The 18,249-nt window shown below is 34.2% G+C and overlaps 2 protein-coding genes across 3 annotated transcripts; both read left to right on the top strand.

Moving 5' to 3' along the window:
• Positions 1-521: 521 nt before the first annotated feature.
• Positions 522-2,937, top strand: LOC144851905 (univin-like). The gene is made up of 2 exons (XM_078709561.1): positions 522-1,055; positions 1,878-2,937. The coding sequence occupies exons 1-2, from the start codon at positions 755-757 to the stop codon at positions 2,693-2,695; spliced, it is 1,119 nt and encodes a 372-aa protein (XP_078565687.1). The 5' UTR covers positions 522-754; the 3' UTR covers positions 2,696-2,937.
• Positions 2,938-7,200: 4,263 nt separating this feature from the next.
• On the top strand, positions 7,201-17,926 carry LOC144851598 (bone morphogenetic protein 2-like). Of its 2 annotated transcripts, XM_078709135.1 has the most exons (3): positions 7,201-7,439; positions 13,855-14,214; positions 14,444-17,926. In XM_078709135.1, exons 2-3 carry the CDS (start codon positions 13,863-13,865, stop codon positions 15,301-15,303), a joined length of 1,212 nt encoding a protein of 403 aa, XP_078565261.1. In that variant the 5' UTR covers positions 7,201-7,439; positions 13,855-13,862; the 3' UTR covers positions 15,304-17,926. The 2 variants fall into 2 exon arrangements, with proteins under 2 accessions (XP_078565261.1, XP_078565260.1); XM_078709134.1 differs by lacking the exon at positions 7,201-7,439 and having other exon boundaries at positions 13,655-14,214.
• The last annotated feature ends 323 nt before the right edge of the window (positions 17,927-18,249 follow it).

Here is an 18,249-nt window from a genome sequence, read left to right as displayed (position 1 = left end):
TGTTTTGGTCATTTTTATAAAAAAAATCCCTGTACTATATTATATATAGGCCTACATGGATTTTTTTCGAAAAATGGGCAAAATACGCACTTTTTAAAATACTGTTATTATGCAATAATATTGCTATATATGTGCATATATTGCGTTATAAGTATCTTATAGACGTATAGTAACCATTTATGTCAAAAAATAAAAAGGTCGAAATTTGGCAATGTTTTTTGAAAAAATCCCTGTTATACTATACTAATCCGTGTAATATATAGCGTGTGCAGAATTAACGTTTTGTTTTATAGGATACACACATTTTTTACAAATTTTTACAAAGGGGATGAACATATCAGACAATACTGTAATAATCGTTCTGTAATTGGCCGATACAGATGAGTAGCATGATGAGTCAGCCAATCAGGGGGTCCAATTATTGCGACTAGACAGACGATCTCAACATCATTCAGACAGGAGTAAAAAAAGCATTTCCGACTGAAAGTTCATCTGGCATTAACATACTGACCCACCACGAAGTAAGCTATTTATTTGCGTTCAAACTATTGCTAAGTCGCATGACAACATACAGAGCGCAGATGTAAGTGGTTTAGTCATTCGAAAACGTCACATAAACTTTGAAAAACAGTTTTAAAGCAAAGCTTTGCAAGTTGTCCCGCGTGGAGGAGAAAAGTAAATTTGTGGCGCCGAGTTTTACCCCGAGGGTGGTGTAGCTCACTCACTTGACGGTGATTTACTGACAACTGACAAAATGAGGGTTTGTTTACCTGCTGTACAATGGTTGGTGTTGATCTTCATTGTTTTTTTATTGGAAGTTGTTGATGGAGAGACAAAGAATTGGGACAATAGTATGGAAAGTCGAATCCTTCGCTTCTTTGGTTTGACACAGAAACCAAAGATTGGGGTAAACGTTACGGCTCCTCGCTATATGATTGATATGTACAGAAGGATAGAGGAACAGCACCAACACAACATCTTCACGACTAGTAGCAGATGTGGATTCGATGACAATGATATTCCGGGCAACACAGTTAGAAGTTTGCAAAATACAGGTATGTCGACTATACATTAGAAAAGATACCTCATAGCCGATACGTACACACAAAATAGTCTTCCATGGTAAGGAACGACAAATGTACTTGTATAGATGTACTAGGCTACTAGGTCACGATTGAACGAAAAACGACTATAGTTTCTACCTACAGTATATTTCGTTGAACGAAAAACGACTAGTTTTGGTATAGGAGCAAGTGGATAACACAATTATTCGCTTTAGACGATGTAAAGTAACATAGACTTTAAAAGGCGGATACCTTTTCTTTATGTTAATATTTTTTGTGAAATATCTTGGATCGCAATGAATAATGGTAGTTGACAGACCACTTGTTGCAGTACGGGTGATAAAACCTAAATACCAGCGAAAGTATTTTAACTAATTTTTATATAATTTCTACGTGTTTGTATGTAAATATCTCGCAGTGAGATGGTTGTATATCATTGTAATGGCTTGAAAACAATCTTTAGTGCCCAGCAATTTTACAGAAAATTTTCGACCACCACGGCTTCTGCGTAACTGCCTATAAACCCAATGTAAAACCGTAATAAATTATAAAGATCTATAGTAAGCATACGTTGCTGATACTGATATTTGACATTTAAGAAAATAAATCAAAAAAATCACCTTATTATTTTGTACCTTTTGCTTCTGATGGCCGTCATTTATTGCGCGCTATACGCATACCGTACGCGTTGGTCTATCAATTCAGATCTTTGCAATAAAGTGAATAAAGATATAAAGTATGTTGACATAGTAATACTAATTAACTTATATTTGTATTAATTAATATAGTGTATTATCATCATTTTATTGACAGGTCTGAGCATGCGTAAATCAAGCACCGGAAGTGGCCGTTACCATCAGTTACTTTCCTTCAACCTGTCAACAATCCCAGAGACCGAAAGTATAACAAAAGCTGAAATCAATTTCGGAATTTTTGAGAACCGAGATGAGGCAAACAATAGACACACGGCAGTTCAAGTTTCTCTTTACCAATTACTTAAACGAAATCAATTTAATGAAAACAATCTTCTTGACGATCAACCAATTTTAGAGTTTCATTCGTTGCATAACTTTACATCCGAATTTGACGAATACGCAGTCATTGATATTCTAGACCTTGTCGAGAAATTTCGCTCGCAATCGATGAAGAATCTTCAACTATACGTTGCTTTTCAATTTAGCGGTAATTCGTTAGAAAGCGAACGGGATCTGCTCTCTAGTCAAACGTCGCTAATCGTCGTGTCAATAGACCATAGCCAGTGCAAGAGTCGGATCCGGCGTGACGCAGAACCCGCAGACGTCCACAACAACAATCCTAACATCTGTAAAAGAAATCGACTACTCGTGAATTTCAAAGACGTAGGATGGGATGATTGGATTATCGCACCGATGACGTATCAAGCGTATTATTGTGCTGGGGAATGCCCCTTCCCAATGAACGAAAGACTTAACACAACAAACCACGCTATAATGCAGACTCTGGTCGTGTCATTAGACAAATCGGCCGCACCTCCCGTCTGTTGTACACCGACAAACTTATCACCGATTTCGATGTTGTATTTTGATACAAATGACAATGTTGTTCTTCGCCAGTACGAGGATATGGTGGTACAAGACTGCGGATGTAGGTAGACATTCCAACATGTACTGTTTACACAGTTCTCCAGATGATATGTTTATTTTAGTCAAATTAAATACACAAATATAACGGTATAATAAACGCAAAAACACGCTAAAAATGCTAAAAATAGGTAGCTCACTTGATACTATTGTTTACTCGTTGCAAACAACGTATGATGGGACTTGTTGAGAATATATAAATACTGCATTCCATTGTGGTCAAATCAGAATTATTATAGTATTTGAACAAATAGATAAGTGAGGGGAGGGGGGCGGGTGACGTAAGAAGGAAAACAATAAATAGAATGGCAACATGGAATAAAGCGAAGCCACGGTAAAATAAATGACAGAACGGCTTGTATAGAAAAAAAGGTACTAAAAACATATCATGCAATAGCAGGGTTTGGTTCAGACCAAATAAACAGCACACTGTATTCTCTCTGAACATCGGATGTCATGTTACTCTCCAGACATATTTAATCCTAAATAGAACAAATCAAACCAATTTAGACAGCAATATTGCAGAATAGTACCGACTGAGTAATAATCCAATGTTAATCCTACAGGCATAGCAAAAGAGTTTCTTTAACATTTAAAAGATTGAATGTACAGTTCACTGTTACCTGAGGCCTTGTACTTTATAATCGACTTTTTAGTATTAAGCACACTTAGTGCATTCTGTTATTTCTATAGGCTCATTTTCTTGTCTAGTCGACCATTCAATATTATTCAATATCACATTCATGACTTAATTAACGGAACATCGCCAATTTAATTGTTTCTTTGTTCCTCACCTTGTGTGAGTGATGTGCAATATATTATTCGTACAATAAAGGGCCGGGGGTAGCGTTGAATGTTTTTGGACAAAATTATGATTCGTTTTGCGTGACGTAAGGGTCAGAGCGTGGATACGCCTGCGTATTTAGCGCGCTAAAGCTTAGTTCTCTCGCAAATGAATTGACCAATCACAAGCGAACACAATTAGGATAAGCCATCGTGTCGTGATTGGTCAATTCATTTGCGTTGCGCTTACGTATTTAGTACAGTACCGAATGAGAAATTATTTATTGTACGGTATTATTGACGCTAGAAAATATGTCCTACGTTTTGGACCAATACTGCTTTTTTATTTAAATATATTTTTTGTGTTTATCTTTAGAACCGATAAGTTTGCATAAAACACGACAGTACGTGTGTATCTCCAACCAGGAGTATAAATTGGTACGGTGCATGATAACAAGTGAATGTTATTTGTTTGATGTATTTGGTATGTGTTCGATACAAGTGACGTAATAATGATCATTAATTAATCTAATTAATAATTAAGAAGGAATTCGCGTTTGCTAACAAAATGTAAACATTTTTATATGGAGAAAATAATTATTTAAATAAAATGCTTGAGTGAACTTTCGTATACAATTTCTTTGATTTTTCCCCCAATTGTGTAAACAATTATTTTATTTCATAATAACAACTCTGTGTTCAGGAATCACAGCACAATTTCTTTGTTTTAGTCGAAAAGGGTCAAACCAATTTGATAGTGTAGCTTTAAGGGCTCAAATAGGATTTGAATCAACAGATCAATCGTCGTCGCAGTTACTCTTGGTTACCACTCAAAGGATGCAAAGGTGTACGTACACGCAATGCAGGCAAGTTAACCAATCAGCAGCATTTCGGATAGTCATTCGCTTCGGATTGGTCAAATTGCCTGCATTATTGTGTGTACTGCATTACGTCATTGCGGCAACCAAGCTTTGAGGGTAACTGTGTATCCTATAGTGGAAACGTTTTATCATCGTCAACACAATCGTTCTCTATCAGCATTTTCACCTCTTTTCGTCATCTTCCTCATTTAACTTCCTTCATCCTGCTCGTCATCAGCACCCACGTGACAATCGTCATCAATCATCGTTACCACTATTTTCATCAGCATCATAATCATTATCATCATCGTTATCTACAACATCAACGAACATCCGACACAATTGGTCACACTGACCCCTCAATTCATTTTTTACATACTGCAGTGAACCAGACTACTGACGTCATCAACTCATACATCAAACTTTAAAGTTAAAAACGGGCATGAACCGGTAGCAACCTAGCGAGCTATCAATTCTCTTAATGAATCACTGCTGCGTCCTCTCCATGTTAACAGTGGTTTCGAGATGTTAACAGTACGTCCGAGTTCAAGTCTACTTTCGCTATATATTAATTGAAAATATCCTCATTAATGCTCAAATGTTGAATTGTGGTATGACTATTAAACGTGTGGCTTGCTGACTTAAACAAACACATAATACACCCGTGACATGTTTTGATTAATTGTACCAGTAATTGCGCCATGGGGTGTACAAGTAGGTAACGAGTTTCCTTGTAGGTGCCTGCCGTAACGCCAAAGAGTTATGTCAACTTAACAGGTCGTTTAAATAAATGTGTTGTTCTAATAGCCGGATATACAAACAACAAAATCATCAAAAACCCACACATAAATTATCAGAAAAACATGTTGTATTGCTCATTCGTCGACCCCACAAACAGGGATAATTCATGAGCCCACGTTTTAATTATATAACTCTATTTATAAATTTGACTCTCAATTTTGCAATCAATATGCATTATTTTGGCTGCTCAGTGTCGGCGCAGCACGTACGGCCGGAAGTAATATAATATACTGTACTGATGTTATTTTTAATCTAAAGTGCAGTTGTGATATGGTTCAAAATACTTACAGCGCCCTCATTAAAAAAGTTTTACAAAACTTTGGAGGTGTATTTAATTGACTTGTATTTAAAATTTGCAAATGTTGGAATGTTGCAACTATTTAAATGAGAGATAGTGATTAGAAATACAAGGATAATACGTATGTGAACTGACTGATACAGTAAGCTTATACACATACAGTATTACTTTTATTTATAATATGGGCCATTTTGATTCAAGAATACGATCAACTAATGTACGCGCATTTTTATAAAATGATGGAATCAGGTTTGAGGAATCACGCGCGACCCAAAAATATGATACCACTGCAATTACTTCATGCCATTGTATATACTTTCAATATATAAAGTATATTATACATACATATATAGATATTAATATAATGAAAATCTTCGGTAATGCATTATGAAGAAGATTAAGCGCGCGTAGTAAAATCATTATTATCAAACGCCCAGAATAAATTTACAAAAATTAAACAGATACAACAATTATTCCTACAACAACAAACATATTGGCAGCATTTAGAGTTAAAATAGACAACCTGTAACACACCTGATGTATGTCTCACTAATTACCAATGCATCGGATACATTCCAGTCCATAATACGATAACGTCTTGAGGGTTATTGGCCAAGCCGATGCCTCACTTGATATAACCCATAACTTATGGTAATTCACAATACCTGTAGGCCTACCATTTTAAGGTTTCAAACTTCAAAATGTGGTTTAGCAGGCAAGTCCATCATTAGAAGATGTATCAAAATCGATCGAACTAGCGACTACCGGTATTTAAAATTGTCATATAATGTTGTTTTGAAATGTTATGAATTAACAAGACAGTTTCTGAAATTAGAATGAAGCGTTACAACATACGTACGTACGTACGTACATCCTCTTGGAACACGGGCGTGCAAACAGTGTTCCGTTTTCATCATATTTGAAGACAGCGTATAAACAACGTTCCGTTTTCATTTGAACACGCGCTACAATGTCATAATTTGATCAAGTGCGTAGAAACAGCGTTCCGTTTTCATCATAACTTGAACACGCACTTTATTGTATCATAATTTGAACACGCGCGTACAAACCTATTATCATTTGAACACGCGCGTACAAACCTATTATCATTTGAACACGCGCGTACAAACCTATTATCATTTAAACACGCGCGTACAAACCTATTATCATTTGAACACGCAGTTATAAATTATGAGACTCGGTTTTACTGACGAATGATTCTGTAATTTTTTTCGGAAAGTGTTACGCATTTAAATGTTTTAATTTAATCCATATAATTCAATTTATAATTACATTTTACTGTTGTGATTGTAAAAGTAATGGAACATATTAATGTAACTGCCTAAATTAATTACCAATTAAAAACAATCTCTTCCGTGGGTGGACCCAATGACGCAAAACGTTTTGTCTTTTAAAATAAAAATAAAGGCTGCAACCTGGTTTTGCCTCGTTCAAGTGGATATCATACGGTACCATGGAGAATACAGCATTAACAGCGTATTAATTGTTTCTCAACTTAAACACGCGGAATTAATTTCTTCCGAAAGTTTGCAATCAAAACTTTACTCCGAAAATACACAGACCAATGAATGAAGTCATTTTATTGCACACACACTGAGCATTTGTGCCCGGAAAACGATCAAAAGGTACGCAAAAGTCACCCTGACTGTCGCACTGACGTGTTTTGCCTGAAGCCAACCGAAGGCCGACTTGTATGATTGGTACGCTTTGGAACATCCCATTGCTTCTAAACTATATGTATGTTACAGTTATCGAGTATACGGGCAGCAGGGAAACACACGCGATAGACAGAGTACGGTTGCTAGACACATTGGCTCCTAAATATTGGATAATACGTACACATTTAGTCTCCATGGAGAACTACGCATATTAATAATAAACAAGCGATTTTTTGTTGACAACAACAAGGAATATTTACCGAACGCAAGGATTAATACGAGATTATTATTTAAAATCGAAGATATTATTTATCTTGGTTTATACACACAGCAAGGTATGTTTTTTTTATCGTCTTGTTTTGAACTTTTGTGCATTTGTGATACGTGCCAACAAATAGTAACTCGTACATATAATAGTCCTTCTATTAATATTATGTGTGCGTACTTATCTTTGAATAATTATTGAAACCAATATTAAACGATTTTAAATATATTCATATATTCAAATTATTATTTAAATAATATTTTTAAGCTTAGTTTATAGCTATTTAAAATAATTGTAAAGATTTATGAAGTTGTAAGGAGCGGAAGAGAACCGTCATATAGACCTTTAATTCAGTTACACAAGATAGGCCCTTACAATAGTGTGTAACGTGTAGATAAGACAGTTTAAACAGTCGAGAATTTGCCGTTTTGTTGCATTTCCCTCCGGAAAACTAAGTATTCTGAGTTTGTCAACAACTCTACTCTTACACTAGTAGTATTTCATTTCTTATTATTTTTACACAGAATAATGTTTATTAAATGAAATTAATAATCTGTTGTTTATAGGGCAGTTGGCTTATTTAATACTTTTATACTAAAATATGCATATCATTATAGTCGATATATAAGTTGAAGTTCTATTATTTAACGTGACGTTTTATATTTAAAAATGTGAATAAGATATTTGGCGGTCAGGATGGATTTTAAAAAGCCACAAGAAAAAAAAATCGCGGCTACTAAAAATAGACGAACACACCGTACGGTATGAGTTTACAGATGTGTTGATAACAATTGTACAAAACAATGTATTTCATATCCAGTTATTTTCTCACAAACCAGTCTGTCACAAACTAAGTTAGTGGTAACACTCCCCTTCCTCGCCAGGCGCAAATATCAAATATAATATCATAACATCCAATAGGGCCCAACCATATGACACGGCCTATGCAGAGTTTAGCGCACTATTTTGTAACAAATATAATTTTAAATTTTATAAATAATTAAAAATATAGAAGTGAACTGGATAGGAGAGTATATAACGTAAAAGCAATTACATATAATAAATAATTTCAATAAAAATAAGGCACACGCATCGTATTTGGCTTAAAAACGAATGATATCACGAGGCAATATAGGCCTACTCAGGTCATCTTTCAGACTTTTATAGGCGTATGTTAAATTATTAATCATAAACACAGACATTTATATCAGATCGGGTCAATGCAAGTAATTAAAAATAAAAGATTTTTTCAGAGTCATGTAGTTTAAGGACTACGTATTGCTCTCTGTACGTAAGTGAACTTGAATGTACCGTATAGTATAAAGTTGACAAATTGAAAAAATCATAGTTTTGAATAAATAATTAGGCCTACAGAAATAAACAGTCTATCAGCATATTTCCATTTTAGAAAAAGATTACAATATCAGCAACATTATTGATTTAAAAAAAAACATAATATGAATGCAGAAAATAATAATTGGCCTACAAGACTTAAGGCCTAATGAGGATGTGTTTAATACAAAATGAATATCCTTAAATGACAACTCAACTGTCAAAAATGTTTATTTTTAATCATTTATATGTGTAAATATTTAACTGCAAAGTTCAACTAATGAGAAAAAAATAATTAATTGCGCGTATATTTCTCTCAAATTCGATAGATATTTTGTCTAGCTCACTACATATTAAAATAGCAGATTGCCAAGTTGACGGGATAAAAACTTGCTTTGCTAGGCCCTTGCGTTCAGACGGAAATTGAGAGCTCGAGTCTGTATGAATCACTGTAGCTTAGCGCCGGAACCACTATGCAAGACCTACAATAGATTACTCTGCCAGCTTGCATACAGCCCATCACTTAACTTTCATACATAGGCCTACGCCTCATCTAAAAACTATACAAAATCGGACGAATCTTCACATTTGCTATATTGTTATACGTTCTCTGATTCCTCTGATCACAAGGAATCCAATATTACTATCTATAGCTTTGAACTTTTTTTTATAACTCATGACTAAACTTCTCTCTGAATATACAGCCAATTCTAATACCTCTAATAATACAATTTATCTCATATTTAAGAAATTCAGTTCTGATCGTCGATCGTTACCCAGAATGCATTTTATTTACTTCTTTATCAAACAACTAGAAAAATGCATACATAGGCCTATTCTCTATTTACTAAACTACTTCTTTCTCAAAAAAATTGATATGCCAGAATATCTTTAAAAACAGGAATTATTTCGTTAGAAAAACATAATAAGGTACTGTTTTATCCGTATATGAAAAGAAAATAAAAACTGGTGCGAATCACTTACTAAAATAATTAGTTGACCCTAATCAATATATATATATATATATATTAATGACACGGCAGTTTCATAAATATATTTCTAACAATATGATATGATGATAAAAAGACAACTAAAATCTTGATATGAAATATAATTTCAATGAAGTATCTATAAATTCCTAATACTTAGCATGAACATTGATAATAAGATAACTTGTAGATCGTAAACAAGAAGCGATACATCGACGTATCAAGCTATAAAGTACTTTGCAATTGATGATCGTTTTGTTCAAGGTTCCAATTTCATCTACACTTCAAAAGTGAAGATGGATGACTGCAATTAGAAGTAATTATTACTTTGTGTTTATATTCGGGAACAATTTAGTCTTAACAACTCGTGTCTGCGGGATGGGGAGTTCCCGGCTCCGCAACGTCTACGCTATCTTATCAAGGAGGCTAGCGAAACTTGTGCAATCCGCTTTCGCAAAGTAATATCTCAAAAACGCCTCTGATTGGTCGAAACATTCGATTGGGAAATTACACTCACAATCAATCATAAAAGTGAGGATTTTGAATTTTAAAGTTGAAATATTTGGGTCATAAAGGAAATACTATTAAGACTCGATGTCCTGCGTTTTTCATTTTCATGACTCACTCCATCTACTTGCCTGAAACGTTCAGAAAATGTTGTTAATTTATTCTTTTTCACAAAAGGGTTGTTTTGTCTGCTACGATAGTTTTGTTTTGATCATCGTTTAACTGTCCAATACGTGGGCATATGAAATGAAGCGTAGCACAATAGAGCATTATTAGTTATCCGCTTGGTATACCAAGCGGATAACTCCTTGTAATTGTATGAGATCAATATTTTTTTTCTGTATTATTAGTTATCCGCTTGGTATACCAAGCGGATAACTCCTTGTAATTGTATGAGATCAATATTTTTTTTCTGTATTATTCTTCTTTCCTTCCTTCCTTTTTGTGAGTCGTGTTCCTCTAAAATGTGTAAACATAACATTTCATAACTTTGACAACATATGGGCATTTACGTGAAGTTGTGCACCTCCTATTTTTGAATGACGTCATAGTTGCGCAACGTGACTTATGCGCAATTTTATGAATTTCAATGATTGATCATAGATTAAAAACCAAAAGTCATTTAGTATTGACACTTTGACAAAATTTAAGTCATATCAGGGGCAAACTTTCTACGGATTAAAAATGGCATGTTTGACAAGAAGTTACGCGCGCACGCGCATTTAAAATTTCAAAATGCGCAAAATTAATTTCTAATCAACTTTTTACGCGTTTCTTGTCATTTTGAGCATGTCAAAAATTCCCACGGGCGCGCAATTTTTTATGCGCGCGGTGCGCACATAGCGTTAAAAACATATTTTTTTCTCTTGAATTATATTTTTCAAGCCTTTCCCAGTGATTTTGAAAACAATTTAGACCTTTTCCAGTTTAAATAACGCCATACGAACACGTTGAATTAGACAATTCGTGCGCGTTTTTTATGAAAAAGCTTAAAAAATCGTCAAAATTATGTCTTTTTTTAAACAGTCATAGTTTCTAAAGTAAACCGTTAACCGTTTATTTTTATTACAAAATCTAGAAGTTGATGAGTTGTAGATATCGGATCATGCATCAATAAGGCTAAAAAAACATTGTGACGTCATCGTATGGCCACACGAATGTAAAATATAGGATTTTTGTCTCTTTCGTTATTGCTCATCACATTCAATGGAGCGCATCGCGCTTATCTGTATTCCTTTTTCTCCTACATTTATATATTGTGTAGGTCAATCAACTTTCTTTAGCATGAGATAAAAATATTTTAATTTTTATGACGTCATCATGCCTAAAAATTTTAATTACGTGGGTCATTAATTTCATCTTTACAGTAAATTTTAATCTGTAATAGCTCGTAAGAATAAAATGTGATAATCACGATTAAAACGTTTTCTGGAAGCTATTGGATTGTAGATACGAATTCATGTAAACATTTTGCCAATCGGATGTTGTGACGTCATCATATGGCCAGTTGAATAAAAAAAGTCGTATTTTCATATTTTGCGTAATAGTTCATCACATTTAAAAGGGTGCGCATCTATATTTTACGTATTCAAATTTCTTCTACACGTTAATATGTTGTTCCTGAGATAATTTCCTTCTGAAATTGCTATCTAAGTGTTTCATTTTGATACCGTCGCCATGTTAAAAATTGGAATAAATGGCGGGTCCCGTAATTTCACCTATTCTACACTGTATGTAATATGTATACAGCTTATACTGTTTGCATGTATATACTATATGACACAAAATTCAGCACTAACAGCATGTCATATTCTTCAGTTCTTGTCATAATGCCATAATCTTTATCTGTGTGCAATATTCCAACGTATGACGTGCACGTGGCGTTTGTCGTGGTGCGGATAACTAACTCGTCAAAGTGACGAGTTTCATGTCTAGTTCTTCTTTCCTTCCTTCCTTTTTGTGAGTCGTGTTCCTCTAAAATGTGTAAACATAACATTTCATAACTTTGACAACATATGGGCATTTACGTGAAGTTGTGCACCTCCTATTTTTGAATGACGTCATAGTTGCGCAACGTGACTTATGCGCAATTTTATGAATTTCAATGATTGATCATAGATTAAAAACCAAAAGTCATTTAGTATTGACACTTTGACAAAATTTAAGTCATATCAGGGGCAAACTTTCTACGGATTAAAAATGGCATGTTTCACAAGAAGTTACGCGCGCACGCGCATTTAAAATTTCAAAATGCGCAAAATTAATTTCTGATCAACTTTTTACGCGTTTCTTGTCATTTTGAGCATGTCAAAAATTCCCACGGGCGCGCAATTTTTTATGCGCGCGGTGCGCACATAGCGTTAAAAACATATTTTTTTCTCTTGAATTATATTTTTCAAGCCTTTCCCAGTGATTTTGAAAACAATTTAGACCTTTTCCAGTTTAAATAACGCCATACGAACACGTTGAATTAGACAATTCGTGCGCGTTTTTTATGAAAAAGCTTAAAAAATCGTCAAAATTATGTCTTTTTTTAAACAGTCATAGTTTCTAAAGTAAACCGTTAACCGTTTATTTTTATTACAAAATCTAGAAGTTGATGAGTTGTAGATATCGGATCATGCATCAATAAGGCTAAAAAAACATTGTGACGTCATCGTATGGCCACACGAATGTAAAATATAGGATTTTTGTCTCTTTCGTTATTGCTCATCACATTCAATGGAGCGCATCGCGCTTATCTGTATTCCTTTTTCTCCTACATTTATATATTGTGTAGGTCAATCAACTTTCTTTAGAATGAGATAAAAATATTTTAATTTTTATGACGTCATCATGCCTAAAAATTTTAATTACGTGGGTCATTAATTTCATCTTTACAGTAAATTTTAATCTGTAATAGCTCGTAAGAATAAAATGTGATAATCACGATTAAAACGTTTTCTGGAAGCTATTGGATTGTAGATACGAATTCATGTAAACATTTTGCCAATCGGATGTTGTGACGTCATCATATGGCCAGTTGAATAAAAAAAGTCGTATTTTCATATTTTGCGTAATAGTTCATCACATTTAAAAGGGTGCGCATCTATATTTTACGTATTCAAATTTCTTCTACACGTTAATATGTTGTTCCTGAGATAATTTCCTTCTGAAATTGCTATCTAAGTGTTTCATTTTGATACCGTCGCCATGTTAAAAATTGGAATAAATGGCGGGTCCCGTAATTTCACCTATTCTACACTGTATGTAATATGTATCTTATACTGTTTGCATGTATATACTATATGACACAAAATTCAGCACTAACAGCATGTCATATTCTTCAGTTCTTGTCATAATGCCATAATCTTTATCTGTGTGCAATATTCCAACGTATGACGTGCACGTGGCGTTTGTCGTGGTGCGGATAACTAACTCGTCAAAGTGACGAGTTTCATGTCTAGTGACTTCTTTAATACGTTTGGTTTCTAATTTAAAGTGAGCTCAACACCTCTTAATCATACATTGTTATAGACAACAACAGCAGCTAACCTGACGTAATGTTCACAAAGCGTTTCCAGACATGGTCTTTGGAGGCTTGGCGCGCACCGCGTACAGTAGTCATGGGCTGAGCTAGTAATGTGTCTAATGTTAAGTATTATTTTGTGTTTTCAGAAAACATCATGGTGTATGTTTCCAAAAAAAAATTCGTCGTGACAACATTATTGTTGTTGTTGGTTGCTTGTTTTGACGTGTGTCGGGCGCAAGGTATGCTGAGTGGAACTATACAAGCAGTAGCGGAACGAAGGGGTCTTAGCAAAGACGACGTAGTAAAGGCGTTCGAAAACAATTTACTCACCATGTTTGGACTTAATAAGAGACCAACGCCGAAACAGGATATCGTTATTCCACCTTATATGATGGAACTATACATTAAACAAAAACAACATGAAGATGACGTCAGGAGTCATATTAAAGTTGACGGAATTACAACAAGTACAGCAAACACAGTGAGAAGCTTCCACCCTGAGGAAGGTACAGTAACTTTCTTATCTTAACACATTAATTGATTTTGGTAAAAATGCCTCAGTTAGGTTTCGATAATTCCATTATCTTGCCTGTGAATGTACCCATTAACACCACAGCAAAATCTTTTTTATAGACTCTTTTATTTTGTTCGCACAATAAATGAGAACAAAGGGACGCTTTACAGTGACCGTACAGAAAACAAAGAGGCTTACAAATTCGTTTTATTCTCTTTCAGATACATTGAGTTCAGGGAAACTTTCAAAAGAACACAGGGGAAATCATTTTCACTTTAACATTTCAACGATTCCGGAACATGAAGTGGTAACAGCAGTAGAATTAAGGATATTATTTAAGAAAAATCACACACTAGCAAAAAGAGACACTGACCACCAGGAAGAAAAACAACGGATAAATATCTATGAAATTTTAAAACCAGTCGCTAAAAACAGAGATGTAATAAAGCGTCTTATCGATACGAAATTAATATCACACGACACTACATGGGAAACTTTTGATGTTAAACCTGCAGTTCAAAGATGGAGAGTTTTGCCAGAAGAGAATTATGGTTTAATGCTTGAAACGGTCAATAAAGATGGCCGACCTGCCACGCAAAGACACGTGAGAATGTCAAGAAGCACGCAGCAAGAGGATGATAATATTGATAATGACAATTTGCACCAAGAACAACCGATTATTGTAACATATACGGACGATGGTCGAATCAAACGTGCAAGTGGCAACAATCGTAAAAACAAGAAGGACCGCAAACCAAGACTAAAACCAAGTTGTCAAAAACATGAACTTTACGTTGATTTCAGCGACGTTGGTTGGAACGATTGGATTGTTGCACCTCCTGGGTACGAAGCTTATTACTGTCGTGGGGAATGCCCTTTCCCAATTTCTGACCATTTGAACGCCACGAATCACGCGATTGTACAGACTCTAGTAAACTCTGTAAACCCACAACTTGTGCCGAAGGCTTGTTGCGTCCCAACAGACTTAAGTAGTATAAGTATTCTGTATTTGGACGAAAATGAAAAAGTTGTTTTAAAAGTTTATAAAGAAATGGTGGTTGAGGGGTGTGGCTGCCGCTGAAATGCTAATGTCCTTTTTAGGCTAGCAAAATGATGTGCAATTTACCCAATATTGGGTTGAAGAAGTTACCCTCTGTACCCCACGTAATTACGGCGTTTTGACTGGAGGAGGATGCTATCACAGAGGTGTAAATTCATTGCTTTGCAAGGCGAAGGGCGTCAGACTGATACCAGCAATCGCCAAATAAGCATGATTTGCCGAAACATCGACAACCTCAGGCAAGCAAGAATGAACAACCAGGTTTTAATCAACACCAGCCTAGTTGTTGAAAACATAGCAAATTGGATTAAATAAAACATGTTTTACCTAGATGGTTTGCTTTTTTATGAACATCCACCACACTGTACAATTCAAATTCAACAATTGAATGCTAAGAATTGATATTTATTTAACAGCACGACTTTAGAATGTTTTAATATAGAGATCTCTATTGTGGGCTTTACGGAGCAAACTGCAATTGAGCAGAGGTCAGTTGAGCAGAGGTCAGCATATAAAATACGCATGCGTATAGAATAAAACGCAAAAGTGTCAAAACATATATGGCCAATTATTGACACAAAAATCGTAATAAAATATATATTATTTAATTTCAACTGTACAAAGTTTGTAAAGAATTTTTAAATAAGTTTTCATATATTATTTAGCTATATAATAATCTTATTTTTGTACCTAATATTAAAAGTAGTGTTTACGATGTAAATGTATAGCAGAGCATTTTTCTATCCGTTATTGTTGCGTTGTGTATCACGTCGGGAAAAAGTGATCTTATTCTCATTCATGACTGGAAATGAATTGATAAGATAAATCGATGACGGTGTTTGAGTAAGGAATTTTAGACAGTCTAGTGTCTGATACAAAACCTACTACTGAATATGGAAATCCTTCTATTATGCTTTTTAATGCGAGATAGGGCTACAGTAACATGTTTCAATTGTAAATTGTTATTTATTATATTTGTTTAGTTGTTATTTATTGAGAATAATATTTATAATGATGAGAGAGTTTTAAAACAGAGTTTTTAATTGAGGCATGTTACTGTTTCAAACGAATCAAAATTAATCTGTCGTAAAATACGTAAAACTTTACAAAACGGTTGAAACTGGCGCAATGCGATATTTAGTTGCGTGATAATATAATAATAACCTTTAAGTAGTATCATAAAGAGTTAATAGCAAGCCTAGACGTAGATATGCAAATCAACTTGATGACGTTTGGGTGTATTCTGGGCGTGGTTTAACTGTCGTTTTGTTGATTTTTAACCATTTTTGTTTTTCTGTAGTTTTATTTCAAAATCCTTGTCAAAGAAAACAATGTACAATAATCTATTTAATTCACTGAAAATGTCAGAGGTCATTCATTCCGTTTGAAAAAGGTTTACAGAACAACTTTTATTTTTATCAAAGAAATTGACGAAACACCTGTTTAAATTTTCTTGGTCTTTCCAGAAAGTGAAAGATTTAGGGATAAATATTGTAATTTTCATGTCGTTTTCTTTATGATTTGACCTCGTGAGGTAGTAGCCATGTCATTGCCCTATTTACAGTTCTCCCCATATGTTTGGCTTATTTACCTGATCACGTTCGACCAAACCATTCAGGGATAAAGGTCTTTCCAATTTCTTTACATCTGTCTTTCAATCTTATCAATATCCTATATCCAAACCAATTTGTCAGCGACACCACAAGAGACACAAAGTTGGCGCGCGCGTACGAAAACAGTAACATTATTATCCGATTTTGAACGCACTGTTTTTTTAATGTCTTAATGAATATTCTACGTAAATAGAAAGTTATCAAGAATATTTAAGTTTTTAAAATGCGAAATTGTTCGAATGTTCTTACTAATGTTCGTACTAATGTTCATACTGTAAAATATACTACTTAAAAGCAACTCAATTCGTATAATGGCACTGAACATACATTATGCATTTATATTTTTTACAAAGTCCGTCCATACATTGTATATGGTAATTAAATTTATTTTAATGACCTGGTTTCGAGCGAACATTTTGATTGGTGGAACGATGGGTGGTATAAAATAATGACATTTTTCGGTGGGACTTTTTTTTTCGTTTATTAGAATACTGATTGAGATAGTAGTAAGAGTATTATTAATTTGCTTATAAATAAAAAAAAACACACACATTTCTGAATGTGTGACGTCAGGAGAATCTCAGGGCTGTTTTGATGATAATTACCAAAGTTTATAATAAAACAACGCTTTAAGCCGTCCAGATAATGATATTTCATTGCCTTGGGTTCTCCAAAAATTTATAAAGTATTACTATCATTATTATTATTAATATGTGTAGATAAAGTTGGGTCATAGGTCACATCTACTAGGTAGAAAGACGATTATGGGCAATCAGCCTATTCATAGTAACAACTGCGCATGACCAAGGACAGATCAAAGCATAATTTTATCTTAAATTTTCAAAAAATGTAATAAATAAATGTACAAAGGCACGCAGAAAAAAAAGTACACCTACATTTTTGTACGAATTTTGAAAGTATCCGTCCGTGGTCATGCGCAGTAAACACCGTTAGAGCCATTTTTGTCTGACACTGTTCTGTTTGTTAAAAGTATAAAATAATAAAACTGAACAGAAATTTTAACACAAGAATGCATTCAGTTATTTTGTCTATTTTATTTTATTAGAAGTCTAGACTTTAAGTCAATAAGTTCACGATAGTAAGTCGAAAGGAAGGGGGAGCGAAAAAAATCATCTTTTGGAAAAACATAATATTTGTGTCGATACACAATTACCAAAAGCCATGTAACTTTGTTAATGGTTGCAGATACTGTATCCACTATATCTCTAAATTGTCGTCACTTGCAATTTCTTTGAGATTCAAATTGATTTTGATTACAACATGCCGCTCTTTAAAACTATACTAAGAAGTACAGAAACGACTTAGAAGAAAGAAACACTTGCCCAAATGTTTA

Source organism: Antedon bifida, chromosome 9, assembly GCF_963402885.1.
Source record: "Antedon bifida chromosome 9, ecAntBifi1.1, whole genome shotgun sequence".
In the NCBI taxonomy this organism is placed as follows: Eukaryota; Metazoa; Echinodermata; class Crinoidea; order Comatulida; family Antedonidae; genus Antedon; species Antedon bifida.
This window is presented reverse-complemented; position numbering and strand designations above follow the sequence as displayed.